This window comes from Anas acuta, chromosome 2 (genome assembly GCF_963932015.1).
Source record: "Anas acuta chromosome 2, bAnaAcu1.1, whole genome shotgun sequence".
Taxonomy (NCBI): domain Eukaryota; kingdom Metazoa; phylum Chordata; class Aves; order Anseriformes; family Anatidae; genus Anas; species Anas acuta.
This window is the reverse complement of record NC_088980.1, coordinates 109797031-109817805: the sequence shown is the minus strand read 5'-3', so window position 1 is coordinate 109817805 and position 20775 is coordinate 109797031. Positions and strand designations below refer to the sequence as shown.

Below are 20775 nucleotides of genomic sequence, written 5' to 3'. Positions count from 1 at the left end.
TTAGTATTTATTATTTGTATTTTTATAGCACCTCAGTGCCTAGTCACGGACCAGAACTGCATCCTATTAGCACTGTGCAAACCCCGAACCGAAGTACTACAGTCCCTGCCCCAACGGGCTTACAATCTAAGTTTCTGAACAGAGGGATGCAAGGAGATGGAGAGGTCAAAGGGAACGGTGACAAAACGCTGATCACTGTGACAGACAGCATTGTTTTTCTGTTAACGGCTATCAGAGCTCTCAAATGCTTAGTTGAACTTAGGCATTCTTCACCTGGTCAATACTTCGTATTTCTTGTGAAAAAAAAAAAGCATTAAGAAATCCCACAGAATTCACGTTATGTTCACTGAAAACATTTTGCAAGAAACACATGTAAGGTTATTTTAAAAAATTACTTAGTTTATATGTTCTAAGTAGATGTCTGAACACGTTTACAAAGTCTACACATGCAGTGTAAAATTAATTTTTTAACAAACTGTTACTTTCTGACTAATTTAATTTGCACTGTTGAAAAAAAAAAGATACCTTTTAATTCAACTTTTAAGAAAAAGAAGTGATTTCATCTCAACTACTACTGTTCTGGGCACTGTTGTATCTCTTTTGTGCCCAAGATTTTAAAAATAATTGGAACAGAACTGATCACCTGGGCAGAACTAAAACCAATACTAAATACTAGGACAGAGAACTACTGGGTATTTAGGAGATGTACGTAACTGATTTAACAGGTTTCTCTGATCAAAAAAGTGTGATTACAACTTTATGTGAGAAGGGCATGTGATTCACAACTATCTTTTTTGCAAGCGTATTCTATGTGCATATTAATAACTTCCCTGTAAGGGGGCCAATCCTAGTGCTCTGCTCCAAGTTTCCCTAACATCAACACCTCTTTGACTCTGCACTCGTACTCTGCTGGCCTGCCACTGTGTGTCATAGCTAATACTGCGAATAACTCAGTGGAGTTCAATATTCCTGCTTTTACCTGTAATTACTCTGTGGTAGTAAAAGTTTTAACATCTTGTAGAGGCCTGCACGATGGTATGATTTACACCCGTGAAAAGGGATGAGAGGAAATAAGAATTAGATGGACAGTTTGTAAGGTCATTAAACATGTTCCATGATCAGCTCTGTCGCTAGCCATTTAGATGGCCTCCTCCACTGAAGTCACATAAGTTACGTACACTCTACCTGAAAAGAACTTCCGATATTAGCTTTCCTCTATGCATTCTCTAAATTGCTGTAAACATCCAAGGTACCCATATAGGTATATGCACACAGAGATACATGTCTATGTCTGTGTGTATACACACGCATTTACATGTCTAGGTGTACATATATATTTATACACACAGACATACACATATATATGCATATACATGGATAATATAGCTATGACATAGTTAGAAACAATAATGTCATTTTTATTGCATTTTTAAGTATCATAGAACAAGGGTATTATAGGCACACATCTTAACTACTCATCCTTACTACAGTCCTAAAGCTCATTTACCTGAGATCTGCATCTGTAAAAATAGTTCCATTTTTAGCTGCATGTTACAAAAGACTAAATATCAGCCCCACAGATATGAAATTACAACTTATTTTCAAACTAGTGCTACAAGTAAAATATGCTATCTTATAAAAAAGATACTGCTGAAAGAGATACATATTAAAAAGGAAACACGATTCTTAGAGGTTTAAAAATCTCCTTATGCCTTCCCATATTGTAATAAATTTATAAAAAATATTTGACACAGAAAATCTCCACAGAAAGCATCCTACTGAAATCACGTACCCTTTAAGCCACCCACCTTGCAAAATTACATAGTTCAGGAGGGCAGACTCAATATTAAAAGTACTTAATTTCCATCAGTTTTCATCATCCCGTCTGTAGTGAATAGTTTGTATTTCCTGAGCTATGAACATAGCCATCTCTCTGGTGCCCGCAGCGATCACTCGGCAGGACATCAGATCCAGAGGTCCCCCTGAGGACAAGAAGGTTAATAAGAACTGTCTTAGGTGATGTAAAAAGGTAACGTACTCTTAAATATAAACCACACTGTAATTAGATAGGTTCAGAGACACCGAAGCAACTTCATGCATAGCTTCATAGGGTGAGAAGGACAACTCCTTCTCATAGCTCTTTTCGGGGTGAGAAGGAGTTCATGAACTCCTATCTTGAAATCTCTTGCACAAAAATGATTTCAGAAGATTCTCATAAGGGGGTGTCGAGAGGCAGGAGACCTTTTCTCCATTAACACCAGCGACAGGACCCGCGGGAATGGAGTTAAGCTGAGGCAGGGGAAGTTTAGGCTGGACATCAGGAAGGGGTTCTTCACAGAGAGAGTGGTTGCACACTGGAACAGGCTCCCCAGGGAAGTGGTCACTGCACCGAGCCTGACTGAATTTAAGAAGAGATTGGACTGTGCACTTAGTCACATGGTCTGAACTTGGGTAGACCTGTGCGGTGTCAAGAGTTGGACTTGATGATCCTTAAGGGTCCCTTCCAACTCAGGATATTCTATGATTCTATGATTCTTAATGCACAATATCTTTTCACAGTATTGACCAGTAAACCATTATTCTGAGATGTGTACCATATAAATGAATAAAATAATAAGCCAGGGACTGTGCTGTCCTTTACTCCTTCTGAGCAGTTCCTACTCACATATGTTCAGACATGTACTTGAGAGTCCCTCTTTCTTGGGAAGTCGTCTCTGCTGAAATCTGTTTGTAGTCTGAGCATGTCTACCAATTTCCCAGGCTAGTCCTTTACAGTAAATCTGATGCTTTGAAGGAATTACAAAGTTACGGAAATACAGTTTGACTCAGAAGGCCTTTGATGTGATGAAACCCCAAGCTGGAATTACATCACTGTGGTATGAATAACCAGCCAGTCTAGTGGAGAGTGCAGGCGTTTCTGCAGAATAGTGCCAGAAATGAGATTGGGCCACAGGAGGAGGACTGTACTGAGGTAACTCGAGGTGCCATGTGGTCCTCAAAAAGTCAGTGAAAACAGGAATATCTCACTCACCTGAAGTGTCTATCACAGTGCCGCCTGCCTCTCTAATGATGACAGTAGCTGCTGCCAAGTCCCAGCAGTGTAACCCAAACTGATAATACGCATCTGCGGCACCGGATGCCAAGTGGCACAGAGCCAGGGTGGAGCTTCCAATTACACGGACCCTAAATATAGCAAGAAGGGGACAATGAAATGTAAAGAGGAAAAAGCCTTTGATTTCAGCCTATGCATCAAGATTGAAAAATATGCAACAAACTTGATTTTTTTTTTTAAATTACTTTTGGTCACAAATGTGAGACATATATTGTAAGGTATCTTACCCATGTGCTTGGGCCTTGAGCAATCTCTCAATGTTACCAAGGAACAGTTTCAAAGTTGCAGGGTCACGTTTTGGACCAATTTCTGTTAAAATTAAGGCCTTCGAGATATCTGCAAAGTAGGTAGTTGTTTTCATTAATTCAACAGTTTCCAGATAGCTTCTGGAAATTTGTTCAAAGTAAACAATAAAGGACTTTTCACAGAAAAACAATTATCATGTCCCTTTTTTTTATCCCAAAGTCTTTCTAGTGATAAGGATAATTGAAAATTTCACATAAAAAAAATTAAGCAAGACTAGATTTCTCTTATCAAATGGTCTGATTTAAAAACTTTTTTTTTTTTTTTTTAAAAAAAAAAGGGAGAAAAAAGAACAGGAATATTAAAACTAAGAATGCATCCTTTAATTCCTGCAGTTTTCATACATTGTTTTATTTCATTGACCTGCCAGCTTTTGGCAAATTCACAAACTTCAGCAACCAATGAAAAATAATACAGTGACATAGTAACTATTAATGATATTAGAATAATTATGTTTGAAAACAGAATGGTTCTTGAATAGGAAATTTCAATGTAAATTATAAACAAATTCTAAGGAATTCTAAGGGAATACAGGAAGATGAGTAAATGATTCTACTTAAAACACCAGTCATCAGTAATAGCTCCCTTTTATTATGCCATTTTAAAGACTGAAGACACCTTATGACTGAAAACCCCTCTTACCATAAAATAAAATAGTTTTAATAATAATAATAATACGTGAATATTGCTTTTGTATTGTGTACAGCAAAGACAATTCCAGTTTTTGTCAGATAAGGTTATCAGCTTTGTGTACAAAGGAAAGACTCACAGTGACTTGCAAGGTGTTGAAGTAGTCCTCGCATGAGATCTGCATGTTACTAGAATATAACAAGCGTATCCCAATTTAGGAGGAGATGGTTGATCGAACACCAAGTGTCCCTGCTTCTGCTGTGCCAGTGGAATTTGGAGGCATTAAATATATACCAAATCTCAAAGGTTTATCTGTTGATTACTTGCTAACTAGGCTGTGCCCAAATGTCAGGTGTCACCTTCTACCCTGCGTTAAAGGCGAGGCATTCATTCACACAGGGAATGTCTACCTGGCTATTACAGCTAATTGCATAAGTTGAAAGCTCTTAGCAGAAGTAGCAAGGAGGTTTTCAAAAGCAAATGCAGGTGGAGCAAGACGTCATTTAATTAAACAGGCTACCGGTGAATTTAGTATTGCGGAGAAACAATCTGGATTCAAGCAATGTGGTAAGTGGTTGGTGAGTAGCAGGGATGCAATTAGATTGAAAGTTACAGGACATCACAAAGCTGAACTGTAGGAACATATTTAACAATCACTTTTTAAATTAATGCCTTAAAATAGAGCAACACTGATCCAGACACACTGCAGGGTGTTTGCTGCTTCAGTCACAAATGGAAAGTCTGGATGGTGAAAGCAAGCTGCCTTAGATGTTTTTGCATAACATACTCAATTTACAGTTACAGAATATTTAATGCAAGCCTCATTGCTAAAATGCACCAAGCATTCAGTCTGCACTAGTCATAGCTAGGTCATGACTAAGACAGTTGTTGAGTTATTAAGTATATTTCTGATGAATAAACGGATCTTTCCAATTTTAGTCAAAGCTATAGCCAGGTAGAAATCGAATGAAGAGACTAAGACAAGCTAGAGGGAGGTCTCTGCTTAGAAGAAGGAGCAGGCTGATCACAAAACCCAACAGAGTTTTGGGTGTTCAAGGTACAAGAGAAAATTTGCTTTCTACTCCTCACTTTCATAGAGATTTAACAGGGACAAGGATACATTTATGACAAAAAGACCCAATCTGTTGACCATAGAAGACTAAGAAAAGAAAATGCATTTACACTATTAGCACGTGTAAGGACAGACCTGAATCTAAGTGTGAGAAGAAAGTAAAACTCAAGGTCAAAGGGAAGATGGAGCCTTCGTTTAAGCATATTCTGACTGCTTGTACTCCCAAACCAGACCTCTACAAAATTTGTCACTGATGAACAGTTTTTGCCTGTACTGTAATTTCAAATGATTAAATCTCAGCAATGAATGTGTAGTGTAGATCAGCGTTATACAGAGTTACACAACAACCACATTTCCTGAAAACAAAAGGCATGAAGTAACATGACAGCCCAGCACTCCAACACATCATGCATTGGTGAAGGCTACTTGAATTCCAGCTGTAGATACAGGGAAAAACACACTCTTTTCCAAGCTTGGTTTATTTGACTGAAGCCACAGTCCTTACAGGAAAACAACAACTGTGACCATATACACTTAAAACAGGGGTAGAAGTAAGACTAAAGAAGGTCCATCTTCACTGATGAAAGCACCCACCACCAAATGATGTCTCTCAAAACAAAGGGAAATTTCAAAGCATTTGAAAGGGCAGAAGGTTTGCTTCCCTCGCTGTGTTCTAAGCACCCACACAGACTGGAAGCCCAGAGGAAGAAGGACGAAAGTGGTATATGCCAAAATTATTCCTTGCTCAACTGGAGACCAGAAATTTTGGACTGCAAAAGCAAGTGAGGCTATTCTGACAGCGGCTCAGACAGCCCAACCAGGAGTACTCCTGGTTTTCCTCGTAGTCTCTGCCAGAACAGGCTCTTGTGGATTACGGGATATTCAAGTACAGACAAAAAATTTGTGCATAATCAGGGATTAAAATCTTAGGTGCCACTGACTTTACAATTTGCTCCATCTCTCCAAATGGGCAGACCCTTGCTCACTATCAATTTAGGTGAATAGCCAAACTTCCCCAAATTTTGAGCTCATTAAATATTTCAAGACCATTAAAATCTCTTTTTGTGGTGTAATTTTAACCATCTCCAGAGTATAATGATGTACATTTCTAGCACATGTAGGCTGCTGTCTGTAACTGAATGTTACGTTCTCCTCTGCACTTTCATTGATTAAAAGGAAACCTCTACACACATTTGATTATTGTTGATTTATCAGTAAAAGGATTCCATTAAGTGCTAAGTGCTGCTATCTATTTGTATGTTGAAACATACCTCACACAGGAAAGCAAGCTGTTAAAGAACCCCTCTGAAGCATGCATCCTTTAGTTTACTGTTAACATTTATGCCTACAGACATAACACACCTTATGAAATACAAATTTATTGGGAAAAGAAAGAGAATGACAGTCACCGTAGTACTGTGAATTTGATTCACCATTCCCATTGCATCTCGCTCATAAATAGTGATGCCAGTGTACAGCTGGAATGAAACTGGTGAATCTACTCATTCTTCCTTATTTTGAACAATAGTTCTGAATCAAAATAATTTAGGATTATTTAAATAGTTCAAATTCAGCTGTATATTTCAAAAAGAGAAGGAGGAAAATTGTGATTTTTCAGCAAAACAACAAACACATAACAACAAAATCATCATGCAGGAGAAATACCTTCCATCAGGATAATGATGTTCATTATCCTAATGATGATTTGCAACAACTCTGAAACAAAATTAACATATTCCTTTTAGAGTTCTAACAAAATCTAGACCAACCTGTCTCTTTTGATACCTGAAGCCTTTTGTCATTACAAAATGCCCCTTGACCTCTTCTACCAGTGTATAATCGTTCTTCAGTGCAGTGGTAAATTACACCAAATTCAAGCTTTAAGATTTTGAAAAGGAAAGAAATGAATGCAACTCAAATTACTCATCATAAATATAAACAACTACTAACGGCAGAAAGATCAGCAATATTTTAATTGGTACATGTAATCAAAGATTATATTGATGCTAATAAACTGGAATAATTTTACTATTACTACGATATTTGAGATACAGGCCATATAAAACTCAGTTTATAAAGAGAAGTTAGTGCAATCTGTTCATGATCTTCTAACCTCTTACTTGCAGCTTCTTTGCGTTCACATTAGAATAGATTAAATGTTAAACTGAATTCAAATTCAATTATATATTTTTATTGAAAATATGCAAGTCCTCTAAGGCCGGATTCTGAATGATTTATTTTCACTGGTGAGCAGTTACATCTTGAAGTCCCATTAACTTTGGCTGGGCCCTGAAGATATGCAACCCCAAATACACAGATATGACTATTCAGGTATTCAAACTCTGAAGTCACGGCACGCTGTTTTCCAACAATGGATTATTTTATATGTGCTACACCTTTCATGAGGCATTTCATTTGCCTGCCTTTTCAACCAAAGTAATAACTTCCAGTCAGTTTTTCAGATGTTTCTCTGCAAAATCATTTTCTTAAAACATAAAAGTGAGAATCTCATTAAATCACAGGACTCAAAGAGATGGAATTTGAAGAGAAATATCATATTGTGACCTTCAATGAAGGGTTGAGAATGAGTAACACTGGACTCTCTGGGGGAATATCTTCTTACCAACAAGAAGGTCACAACCTTGACCCTTGATTTGAATGCAAGATATTTAATATTTCTATTATTTTAATAGTTTTCAACAAAACATCTTTAAACACTTTACAAACTTCAGTGACCAGCTCCTAAAATCACCCTTAGGTGAGTACAACTAACTAGTTTCTATCTAGGGGTAGGGAAGCTGCACAAAAACTAAATGACTTGTCCAAGGGCACTTGTCCAAGTCACTAACAAGATCAAGGAAACATCTCAGATGTTCTAGACTCCAAAATCTTTTCCTGCTGCCCTCCTCCATTCAACATGATGTTCATCAGAGATAATTCAAAGGGAAAAGGTTGTCCTTGCTGCTTATCCTAAGGTCCCATGTAAACCAAGTGGTAATATTACTTCTTTTTTTTTTTTTTGAGGAATATTATTAATAGACTCTTTCCCTGAATACATCTGCAGGAATTTCTTCAGTACTGTTCAAGGCTTACATTCAGGCCAGTTCCCCTGTGTGCTCTCCTTTGGCTCCTTTTCAGCCTGCTATTTTTTTGTTTTGTTTTGTTTTTTCCCATCTGTTTATGAAGGGAGTTTTAACATCATTCTTTATTTTTGTTTCAGCTTTGTTTAGTTTACATAACCCCAAATATGCAGCATCAAAATCATGATGGTGTTCTAGAAAACATAAATATTAGATAAAACTGTCTGGTAATAATATGTAGTACTCAGAAGGACCTCTGGGAATGAATACACTTCAGGAAAGCATGGAAGTGCTTCTTTGCAGTTTCCATGTTTGAAAAGTCTAACCTGAGAAGTACACAACATTATTTTGTTTAAATCTGTAAGTGCTGCTAGCACATCTGAAAACTATGTTATTATTGCACAGAATTCTTGTTGGCTTCAGTTATAGCTATATATATATATAAGACTGTGGACTTAGGCTGAAAGAGGCACATTTCTTGGCAGTCTGAATAGCTATTTCTTCTGTATATATATCAAACTTTAAAATGGCAACATTTGGAGAAAAGCCTTTATGAGTACAGCTAGGAAACTCAAAAAAAGACAGCATATATGAAAGCTAGGTACTTTTTTTCCCCTTGTAATCAAGCTCTCATGAGGGAAATATAGTCATTTTACTGCATTAAGAAAACCTCAAAGGCAGACTAAGTGAACTAGGCCCGTAATTTTGCACTCTTCATAAAAAGCAATTCTGAATTGCCTCAGAGCAGCAGTCAGCTTTCACAGATACTGCTAGCAGCAGGAAAGAAGCAATCACAATCAACGTAAGAACACTGAGAGAGATGTTTAAATTTTGAACAGGCAGCACTATATTTAACTCATTATGGTTTTGTCTTACAAAACCTTGCTTACACAAGTACCCCCTTTTTTAGTCACATAAATCCTATAATATTTATAATAATTTATAGGAATTATCCTGTAATTGCTAGTTTGCATAAGTGAAGTTTTGCAGGACTGGGATTTTAGACTAGTGGAGTATGACCAAATGCATTTAAAAAGCATATAAAAGCCTGACCAGTGCCTGATTTTTCTTTCTTTCTTTTTAAGTTCCCACATGGTTTTGAGACTTCTAACCAAATCTCAGGTACCCATCTTAAAGAACATACTGCATACCTCTTTGTTAACAGCAAATCCAATGCTCACTGCCACTGTTGGAAATCTGTGTAAAACAAGAAATAAAGTATTATTGATGAAAAATCTCTCAGTTTGATACTTAAGCAACTTGCTAAGGCAGCAAAATCCCACATGGAGCTCTGCAACTTTACCTGTGTCAAAAATACTCTTGATATCATACTATTTATCCTTTGCCAGATTCTTTAACCATCATTTCCACTTAAAGCATAACTTAATATTTGAAAAAAATGCAAGAAATAAACTCTTGAAAATATCAGGGTTTTTATACCGTGTTGTATAATTTAGTAAACTTTTTTCTTTATTGTAATTGAACCACCCAGTGTAAAATCATTAACATTATAACAAGTCATCACTTTTAAAAGCACATTTTGTTCATGTGAACTGAGAGCATCTGAAACAGCAATTAAGTTACAAGGAGATACCTTGTTGCTGACCTCAACAAAAGAGAAACTAGTTTCTCTACTGTCTCTTTTGCTAAAAGTGGTGGTCACATATTCAATTTGATCCTTTTGAATAAAGTATAATTACCGCTTTTTAAACAATGAAATAAATTCATTTCTTACAAACATGTTTTTAAAAAGTTTGTAGAAGTCCAGAAAATAAAAAAAAAAGAACAAGAAAATTTCATTTAGTTGAATAAAACACTAGCATATGACCTCCCCCAGACTGAATTCTACGTAATTGCAACAGAAGTCAGAGAAATGCTTTTTTATTTTCTTGAAATGATAACTGCAGTTCAATTAAGCTGCTAACTGTAAGGCAGAATATAATTTAGGTTTTTAAGTAAAAGTGTTATAAACAACCATTAAGTTTACAACTCCTAGCATTCAAATGATGAATTAAAACTTTTGATTTTTGCAATACTGATCCCTAGATCTCCTTTTTTACAGAGCAATACTTTAGGAGTTTAAAACCAATATCTACATATGGCTTACTTTTCAGTTATACTCTACATGTATGCAGTGGTTGTACTTCTCAGGAAAAATGAAGCACTTGTATTTGAAAGGGAGAAAACACCACTATGAAAAGGAATGTGTAGCAACCACACAAGGAGTGAGGCCAAATGTCATCATAGTACAGCCTTGTTTCTTCAGTTCAGCTCAAGTCTCTACATGTTAATGTGTGGTATATATAAATGAGCTGTGAGTCAAGAGCTTCTGGGTCATTAAGCAATCAGCGAAAACTTTAGCTTACCTTTAGATAACAGTACAGAGCTCTCTCCAGCACAAACACACACTCCCTCAGATATACTGTGTGAGGCATAAAGCAACAGAGGGATGACTCCTACTTACGTGTCGCAGGAACAAATTTACCACAGTGAATTTAATCTTTGAGCAGAAGGGAGGATTTGTGAGAAGCTAAATTTTGCTATTTTATGCATTTCCAGTTCCCCCATCCACTCACCTATGTACAAAATTGCAGGTTCCATCAACAGGGTCAATAATCCAGGTAGGACTGTCAGTGAGGACACATTTTGAACCAGCAGCAGTGGATTCTTCTGCAATAAACCTGTATTTAATGTGGAATAAAAACACGTCTCAGAACACTGGCTGAAATATACACTCATTAAGTATAATTCCATCTTTCTGTCTTTTGAAGAGGTATTTGTTTTTATATAAATATACATTTCATATGTATGTACATATATGAGTACATACGTATTTCTTTTTTCATTGGGGAATGGGAAACTTTTACAGAAACTTCAGAGGAGAGTTCTCGAATTCATAGCATACTATTTCAATGGTAAAAAAGAACTCTATTCATGTTCACTTTCCTAATGTACCATTAAGAAATTCATGAAAATGAATGCAGAAATGGATCTGAACTGGCAGCTCTGGAACTCTAAAGGAGGTTTTTCTGTAGAATGTAATTTTATGGGTTAGGTCTGTTGCTTGCACTAAGGAATATAAACTGCGAAATGCAGCTGCTTCTTTTTGCAGTCTAATTCAGTCAGCAGGGAGTAACGAACTCTTAGAGAATCCACAGTCTCACTCCTACTAGATTTTTTTTTACAGTAGTCAGAGTTGGGAAATTAAAAAGTTTGAACAGTTGAACTTGCTTCTTCCCATGACCCAGAGAATTTTTTTTTTATTATTATTATTTTTTGGATGCACAAGGCACACACTGAAATCTGAGCTTGTCTTCTGTTCTGCTCTGATTTCTTTCAAAGATATGTTTTATTGTTGTTGTTGTTTTTCCCCTGGGAAATCTGCATCCAGTTGTGGAGCATTTCCTGATGACCTTACTTATCCTTGCTCTCCCATAAACTGCTCAGGGTCTGTTTCTCTAAGAGCTGTGCAGGTGCTACTCTCACAGATCTGAATATGGTCCTGTGTATACAGGATGTGTAGAATCAGACTGCTGGTACTTAATCTCACTTTTGGTTTCACATTTAAACAACTGGTATTGGTTTTCACAGCATCTACAAATGCCTGAGGACAAAAAAGCTTCCCTTAAAGACATAAAGAGAGAGGAAAAAAAATATAAAATAAAGGAAAAAAAATCGTTTGCAGAAATAGTTGTTTTCCTAGGACTATTTGCTTTTGTGCCCTGAACACGTGCTGCCTGATGCTCCATAATACTGCAAGTACAAGTTTAAAACATCCTGCAGACAGCACAGGAGGAGTCTTCTTGAATTTCCCAAATGCTGTTTTGCCTTTCCCTCAGCAGCAAGGGACTATTTTGACAGCATTATGGGCCCCCAGTTGATATGAGAAGGGAAGTAGCAAGTGCTTGTTACTATTTTAATCTCCTTTAAAGAGAACAGCTGAAGGACACTTAAAAGTGTTAGTGTGCAACCAGGAAGCCAGAAAAACCTTGAACAAGTGCTTGAAGTTCTCAGTCAAACGCAACACGTTGCAGATTCCTCGCTTTATATATTCCATTATTTTGCCTTGTTAGTGCTGAACCGTTTGACTTTTCCTTCCAAAAATCTTGTAAGTAGCACCTAAACCCAAGCATAAGCTTCAGCTGCACTGCTGGCTGCAGGCGAAACTGATCTTCCTGCAGAGCACCTAACAGCTGGCCTCAGACTGTCCATCTTCACCCTCAAATTTTGTCTATTTTCCACCTTCTGACAGCTCCACCAGCCAGAGACTGAATTGTAGCTGTTGTCTTGCCAATCAAGAAGGTGAAATGAGAATTCCCATAAAACAAGAGTGTTTCTGTGTAAGGTGTTTTACCCTCGCCTATCACGAACCTGTCCCTTTCCTTTTCCTTACTGCAGTCCTCAAGAACAAAAGCTTTACCATGAAGCTGGGGTACAGCAGTGCCCTTGACGTCCAAGGTCAATTTTCCAAAGCAGGTGTAGGCCAAATTAGGTGCACATTTTATGAAATTTTGCTAGCAGGTTAAATTAAGCCCATAGCTGCTATGCAATACCGGGCACTGTGACTGTTCCTAAAGGCCAACATCTGATGTATTGCCCTAATGGCTCCGTGTCCTGTAAAAACATGCACATGGAGCAAAACATTCAGGCTGAAGTATTGAACACCAGATATTAGGAACATTTTAAGATGTGTGTATGTCTGTGTGCGTGTTGAACCTCCCCCGTTTCATTACAGTAGTTAATTTAGTATGCCAGCCTCTCAGCTCTCCTCAAATCTGGATTAAAGTTTTCTCCCACTGAAAACGAGTCTGGTAATTTTAGCCTAGCCTGAGCAGACATCTGTTCGCGCCACAAAGCCACTCTGAAATTCATTGCTGGGACAGCAGGGAAGCTGTAGCACAGCCTAAACTGCAGGAAGAGCGATATCCAGCGGTGCACAGCACGTTCAAACCGGGGCTGCCCCTCCGCTATCCCACCAAGGGGGTCTGAGGGCAAAATCCAGGCAGCTGGGGTTGGATGTCATGGCTGAGTCCTGCTTGTAATGGCTCCAGGATTAAGGCCACAATTAACACCAAAGATGACAACTTGTGTAACAATAACACAGGCAAATGCCACAATAGGCTTTTACAGCCTGTAGTCCATGATACTCTGGCTGTGCCTATTTGTGCTTCAGAGGTCGTCCAGAGAAAATACCCTTTTGGAAAGACTCACTTGGAGTACATCAGAGTGCCAGAGAGAGACAGCAAAGATGAAAACTCAAGTGAAGCATGAATGAGGATGATACACATCCCTTGGCCAAGCAGAGACAAGAAAGAAGCACGGGGCAGAATCACTTTTTTTACAGGTTTTCCTAATATTTCTCTTTACTTCTGAGCACTTTTCCAGTACCTCAAGACACACCACTGCCACAGCACAAATGGCATAGGTTCCAGAGAGATCTCCTCTATTTTTTTTCTAACTCCCAAGATATGTTTCTAAAGTGTGGTGCAGTCAACATGTTGGAAGGCAGAGATGCCGTCCAGAGGAACCTGGACAGGCTGGAGAGGTGGGCCTGTGCGAACCTCATGGAGTTCAACAAGGCCCAGTGCAAGGTCCTGCACCTGGGCCATGGCAACCTTAAGCACAAATGGAGGCTGGGTGGAGAACAAATTGAGAGCAGCCCTGAGGAGAAGGACCTAGGGGTGCTTGTTGATGAGAAGCTTGACATGAGCTAGCAATGTGCGCTTGCAGCCCAAAAAGCCAACCGTATCCTGGGCTGAGGCAGGTGATCGTTCCCCTCTGCTCTGCTCTTGTGAGACCCCACCTGGAGCACTGCGTTCAGCTCTGGGGTCCCCAGCACAAGAAGGACATGGACCTATTAGAACAAGGTCCAGAGAAAGGCCATGAAGATAATCAGAGAGCTGGAGCACCTCTCCTATGAAGACAGGCTGAGGGAGCTGGGGTTGTTCAGCCTGGAGAAGAGAAGGCTCCGGGGAGACCTCACAGCAGCCTTCCGGTACCTAAAGGGGGCCTGCAGGAAAGCTGGGGAGGGACTCTGTGTCAGGGAGTGGAGTGACAGGGCAAGGAGTAATTTTGGCTTTAAACTAAAAGAGGATAGGTTAAAACTAGATATGAAGAATAAATTCTTTTACTATGAGGCACCGGACCAGGTTGTCCAGAGAAGCTGTGGATGCCCCATCCCTGGAGGTGCTCAAGGCCAGGCTGGATGGGGCTTTGGGCAACCTGGTCTGGTGGGAGGTGTCCCTGCCCATGGCAGGGGGATGTAATTAGATGGGCTTTTAAGGTCCCTTCCAACCAAACCATTCTGTGACTCTATGATAATTTAAGAGAAATAACAGAAACCTTCACTGATGCTTTCAACAACTAGATTAGACTGAACACAATTTAAATGATCTTTCGATGTTTTCATTGTACTTAAACCTTGATTCCTACTGTGGATTCCTCATCGCAAGTGTCTAAATTTAGTCTTTTAAATCCAGTTTTAAGCTACTGTTTAATCTAAATGCATTCACTGTCTGAACAAATTCTGACCAAAATAAACAACCACTATCTGCAAAAAAAACCACAATTGTTTTGAAGAAATTCATTTATTTGCTTATGGAGGCATACGTTAACTGCAAAGAGTTAATAAAAGTCAGAGATTTTTCCATTTCTACTTCTCTGTTGACCTTACAACTTTTGTTTCCATTTTGAGTAACCTGAGTGCTTCTGATGATTCCCACTTTATGTGAAATGTATATGTTTTATGTTCACTGCCAGACTGTTCAAGGAAAAAAGAAACAACACACAGTGGAGATGAGAAAAGAGCACAACCAGCAATACTAGATGGAATATTACACAAATAATAGGCTTGTAAACCCTGGCAGTCTCTTGAGAATTGCAGCCAAGAACCACACATTGTGCTGTACAGTACTGCTTCAATACGTGATCACATACAACACGTATTTACAAAGCTATATTTAGTATGTAATGTTCTTTTAACACATTCATTTTTTTTCTTTGTTATTTTCTTTACAAGAGCATAGCTGACAAGCAGATTAGTAGCTGAGCCCTCCAGATTCTCATCTTTGTTGATTTCTGCACTGTGCTAGAGTGCAAGGCTCTTTTCCATTAGAGACGTGCACAGTTAGAAAGAAGTCATACAGTATTTAAGTGATACACAGGCTCTGCAGCAAGATGAATTTATCCTCCTGTACTGAATTCAACTGTGGAAATCAACTGTGGAGTCTCTGCATCAAACCAAATCTGGCCAACTAATACAAAACCTCTCTCTAATCTGTGTACGTACTAGGAGGAGTTATTTTCAAATTGACCTTAATAATTCAAGAGGAGTCAACAATCTGATTATTTTCAAAACCTTGGGTTCAAACCCCATAAAATAATTTATATCTTATTTAAATGTATCGAATGATGATGATAAACAACCCTGCTTATCACCAACTTTAGGATTCTATGCAACACAAGGTAAATGTGCTTAAATATGATGGTTGTCCTGATCTGGCAAACACCTACCTATGATGGCAAAAGAAAGTGATAGGAAGGTCTGCAGGATGGGATCTTTGCTATTATTAATTACAGCTATATTTTAATGGGTGTCATACACAATATCCTCACAGGGGGAACACCAATATTAAATACATTTCAGGAAGTTAAGAAACAAAGAATTTACATGCACAGGTCATAGTAGAAATATTAGAAAATATAAAGTAATCAGTATAGGGTAGTGGTAGCTCTTTAAAATGGAATCCTACAAACGCGTCCAACAGTAATAATATATGTAATATATGAGAGATACATAAACCTGAAAGAAGCTACTACTGAATTAAGAAAAAATAACGTTTTCCAATGATAATCTGACTTCCAGGGATAGATTTTTATATTCCCTTCAAAATCCAGTCAAATATAAAACTCTTATAGGACAAAATGGTCATTCATAGTTTCTTTCTATAGACACTCACCTGTGGGAGGGAAATTTCTCTTTCAGAACAGAAATAATTAAGTTTTCCACAAAATGATCAGTCTCGGTCACGAGGTCTGCTGCAGATGTCTTTGTAGACACTTGTTTTTCCTCTGTTAGAGCTTTCCTAATAATCTGAAAGAGAATTTCACAAATCAGATTTGGTTTCCATTCACGCTGTGGACATAAAAATACTCTATTTACTAGCAACATCATAGCTAACCCTGAAAAACGGTAGTAGGTCTAATTCTCCCAGAATCTATTCTAGCTCTTCTGAGTAAAAACCTTTTTGAGATAAGGAATGTTCTCTTTGGGAACACGGCATTTGGAATCACTCTGCAGGAACCTCTCTTGACAGTTCAGAAAGGGATTAAGAACGGGACGCAACTGATGGAATAGAAGTGTGATAGTAGACATTGTGATTTAGGAAATTAAAGAAAATACATGTAAGATATGAAAGAAACTCGAGGCCCATAATTTCTCTCACAAAAAAAACAAAAAAAACAAAAAAAAAAACAACACTTTTTTCCATTAAAAAAAAAAAAAAGTATTTACAGGGCCAATACCCCACAGCTCCTTTACTTCAAAATACAATAAAGCAAACCTCATTGGTTTCTTTTTGCCAACAAAGACACAATATTTATTTTTTCTTGTGTATATGGGTGTTTGGAACTTCAAGTGTGGACCACCCACTAGTCTCAAAGAATTGCTTTATGTTTAACAAAAACAAAGATTTAGGTTTTTCCCCAGATATGGAGCCGGTGATCTAACTCTGGATTCTCTTTTGGAAAAGTCTCCACATCCTTTTAAAGGGTTTTAACTGCTGTAAATTTGGAACTAAACCACATCAACTGCAAATGCACATATGGGAACACAGTTGATAAAAGCTTTTCTCCGATTTTACCGTTTTTTTCCCATCCCTTCATTAAGAAAATTGCAGAAGGGGGTAGAGTGATAATGCTCAACTTGAAAAAGGAGATGCCTTCTTTTTTAACCAGTGACCATTATAAACTATTTGAAATTAGGAAAACCAAACCAAAGATTAGACTTATTTCTATGGAATTATATTAAATGAAAAACAACACCAGGGAGGCTAATATTCTGAGTCCCTTCTAAAACATAAATTTTAATTTATGAGATTACAGAGAAATGTTTCAAGACCAAACCAAACTGTCCTGCTGTATTATGCACGGGAAAGGAAATGGGGAACTCCCTAATTTCAGTCTCAGCTCTTGGTTTTCGTAGCCTAAAATGCTTCATTTGAAGGCTTTTCAGATTGCTCTGACACGTAATTGACTTTGTCGGCCGTTGCCTTAGCATTAGTATCTGGACTAATGTTTCTGCTTCATGTGCTGCAGAGCATTAGTTCTGCCTCTTTCCCGAGCTGCTGAGGCCAGATTAAAACATTTCGGTTTGAACTTTTGCTGGAGTTCATTACTGTATACCCAAACGTTCACTTAATCATCTTCATTCCCCCAGTGCTCTGCTATGGTTTTCTTCAGGCTTTAACCGCACCACTGCCATAAAAGCGCCGCCCTAGGAAGGCCCTCAGGCTGCTCTGCAGCCCGAAGCACTGCAACCATCTCAGCCGCCGTGTGTAACCTATTCGGCAGCACCTGCTATGCTCACGCCTTGTATTTTCACCACTCTTTACTCCTGTCCTGCCTACATACGAGTTAAATGCTCTGCGTCACGTAGCCAGGCAGCTGAGGAATACTACCTCTCGTTTCTTGCCCTACACTCTCTGCAGAAGGGTCTGAATTTCTCTTTAGCAGTGCCATGTTCTTGACTCCTATTCAGCTTTAATACCCAGTGGATGGAAGAGATTTGTGCAGCCGTGTAAATCAGTACATGCGACCATTCATTCGGCAGGGGACTGCGGTCACACCTGGCCCCCGATGCAGAAAGAGCAGCGGCTGCGAGGGCTCTTCTGGGGACGTGCTGCAATCTCCTGCTTCTGTTGTGTGCTCCAGCACTCGAGCTTTCCTTTTTAAAGGCAATACTTTGCATGACTTTGTTAAACTCGATTCCTGTCCTCCAAAGTGCTCACTTAGACCTGCTTGTGGATTTTAGATGTGGCATACACATTAAAACACTCAACGTTACCAGGTCCCAAACTGGATTTTTGCAGGATCCTACTCGATGTGTGCCGCCTGCTCGACAGCTATCAAAAATACCCCGATTTCCCAGGTTGTTGTGTGCTAGCATTATGGTAACGAGACTCACAATGTGCCTACACCTTTCCTTTTGGAAAGAGAAGCTGTGCTGGGGCCACCAGCAGCAAATGGGTGCCACGTCTGTGTTAGCTCACCCAGCGCACCAGGCGGTGCTGTGGGGTGGACAGGTCCGTGCCACCTCACGGCCTCTTATAAAACATCTGACAAAGGAATTCATGTGGGTTTGCACTGACCCGCGTGGGCGTGTAATCCAAGTCAGAGCCCGACACGCAAAGACCTGCAAAGACCACGTGTATTCCCTGCATCATCGATGAAGCGGCTTTTATTCTTCCCAAATTTATCCCACAGCTCTGAGCGGTCCATGACTCTGCTTACACTGAACAACCCCCAGGAGTCCTCTGCCTCCCAGGAGTATCAGAGGCTAGTGCCCCTCAGGGGACATCACTCAGCTCCTCCCCGTGCTGAAGCCTTATGACAAGGTCTGTAGATACCTACCACAACTGCCTGCTCTTCTCAGCTGGGCATTTTAGCCCATGCTGCCCCTCCACTAGATCATGGCACATTTGGGGGTTCGTGCAATGCAAGAGGCATCTACACCAGTACATTCTTGAAGACCACAACTGCAAGAAATGGACAGCCCCTGCTGCCTTGTTCATTTGCCATGGAGCAGAGGAAATGGAGCTGCAGGGGCTCGGTGCAGTCATGATTCCTTTCCTTACACCTTTGTGAAATTAAGACACGCAAAGGAAAATGGAGAGGACAAAGGGCCCAGATGCCTCCTCCCCCAACACCTGCCAGGAGAGCCACCTGCAGCAAGGAGCAAGGTGCTTGCTGTTTCGTTTCACCATACTGCTTGCACTTCCCACACTCTTCTGGGAGCCCCAAGGTGGAATTACACGCTTGCAATGTTGTACTTTGATATTTGCTTACTGGGAAAACCAAACATCTAGATGAGGAGCGTAACTATCTGCACATAATTTAGGAAATACCAATCTGCTTTGCTAAAAATAAATAAATAAAATGAAATAAAAACTATGTTTCATAGAAAATAGCCTAAAATATCCCCTGGAAGCTAACACTGGGAAGAAATCTTTTTTTTTTTTTCCTGCCAGTTTCCTGCCAGTTGCAGGGTAGCAATGGCAGATTGCAAACTGATGCAAATTGAAAAGATGCAAACATCAGTCCTCTGGAATGTTATTTCTTCCAGGAAAACATGCTCAGCTATGGTCTTCTGGGTGACTAAAATGGTTGGAGATGATTAAGGCTGTCCTCAAACCTCGATATTTTGAGAAATTAGGTGTGGAAGCTTGAGTCATGAGAGGCTTTCTTGTGAAATGGCTGGCAGAAGGAGCACGCCGGGGAACCTCCCGTTTGGCGATTCTGTGAGAGCACGACCTGTCATTGCAATTTGGATTATCCACTGACTCCTCGTATCACCACAACAAGTCCCCTCTCCTCTGGCATGCTGCTAATCTTTGCCTACGCGCATGTGCGCCTACGGAGGGGGAAACAGGTTTAATGACACACACTAAGGAAGAAGTAAAGGTCACAGTGTGCGGGTACACGGTGCTGTGTAGTGCGATAGAAGCAGAAGAGCAACGCACGGTGCAGATCTGTGCTCTACCCCCTTTCTCCTCTGCTGACCCCACTTCTTGGCTCCGTGAGAGCCGGTGGAAGTTCTGCTGTGGCACTCCACGGGGCCAAGGAGCTAACTAACCTCCTGCTGTGGTGAAACATCTCTGTAGAGGGATAAAATGCTGGTTTATCCCTGTTGGTGTATTTTGGCTGCCCTGAAGACACTGGCATAGCCAGAGGACGACACCTCTGTGGCACAACTATTTCTTCCCCGCACAAACGCCGGCATTGCCACAGGTAAGCCCACCACGCTAAACCGTGACAGCAGCAGCTTGGTGTCTGAAAAAGTTACGTGGAAAGCATCCACACTGAGCAGATTTTGGTGACATCCAAGCACTTCAAACCACAACCCAACCCCGCAATGCCCGGAGGCGCCTCCTGGTCCTTCGGTCGGCTGCAGCCCCCGGGCTCTGCAACCACCCCCGGGACCCCTCCTCAGCCCCGGGGACCCCTCCTCAGCCCCCGGGGGGAGCAGGCACGGAGCTGCTGCCGTCTCTGACAGCCCTGCCTCCCCCCCCCCCACCAGCCCAGCGCCCACAGACGGCCTCCCCTCGCCGCTTCACCTCTTCATTTTGTCATTTCTACCCCCAAAACGCAGCAGCCCCCCGGTGGTGGTGGTTGGGGGGGGGGCTGCGAGGGGCGGCTCTCACCTGCCCGGCGCGCAGCGCCAGCTGCACCGCCAGCTCCAGGCACTCCTTCCAGGGGTCCCCGCCGCCTCCTCCTCCTCCTCCTCCTCCTCCTCCCGCAGCCCCTTCCTCCTCCTCCTCCTCCCCGCACGGCTTCATAGCGGCGGCGGCGGCGCCGGCTCC

General features: G+C 40.4%; 2 protein-coding genes across 2 annotated transcripts in view; one reads left to right on the top strand and one right to left on the bottom strand.

Moving 5' to 3' along the window:
- On the bottom strand, nt 1–20764 carry IMPA2 (inositol monophosphatase 2). Its single transcript, XM_068671667.1, has 8 exons — nt 20617–20764; nt 16156–16289; nt 10774–10878; nt 9349–9394; nt 6887–6995; nt 3340–3448; nt 3032–3183; nt 1–1982 (listed from the first exon to the last, which is right to left on the bottom strand). The coding sequence occupies exons 1-8, from the start codon at nt 20749–20751 to the stop codon at nt 1867–1869; spliced, it is 906 nt and encodes a 301-aa protein (XP_068527768.1). The 5' UTR covers nt 20752–20764; the 3' UTR covers nt 1–1866.
- MPPE1 (metallophosphoesterase 1) overlaps nt 19903–20775 on the top strand; it is a 28497-nt gene continuing 27624 nt past the window's right edge. The window contains exon 1 of the mRNA XM_068671666.1: nt 19903–20203. The gene's annotated coding sequence lies outside the window, so the exon portion shown is untranslated. The remainder of the gene's footprint in view (nt 20204–20775) is intronic.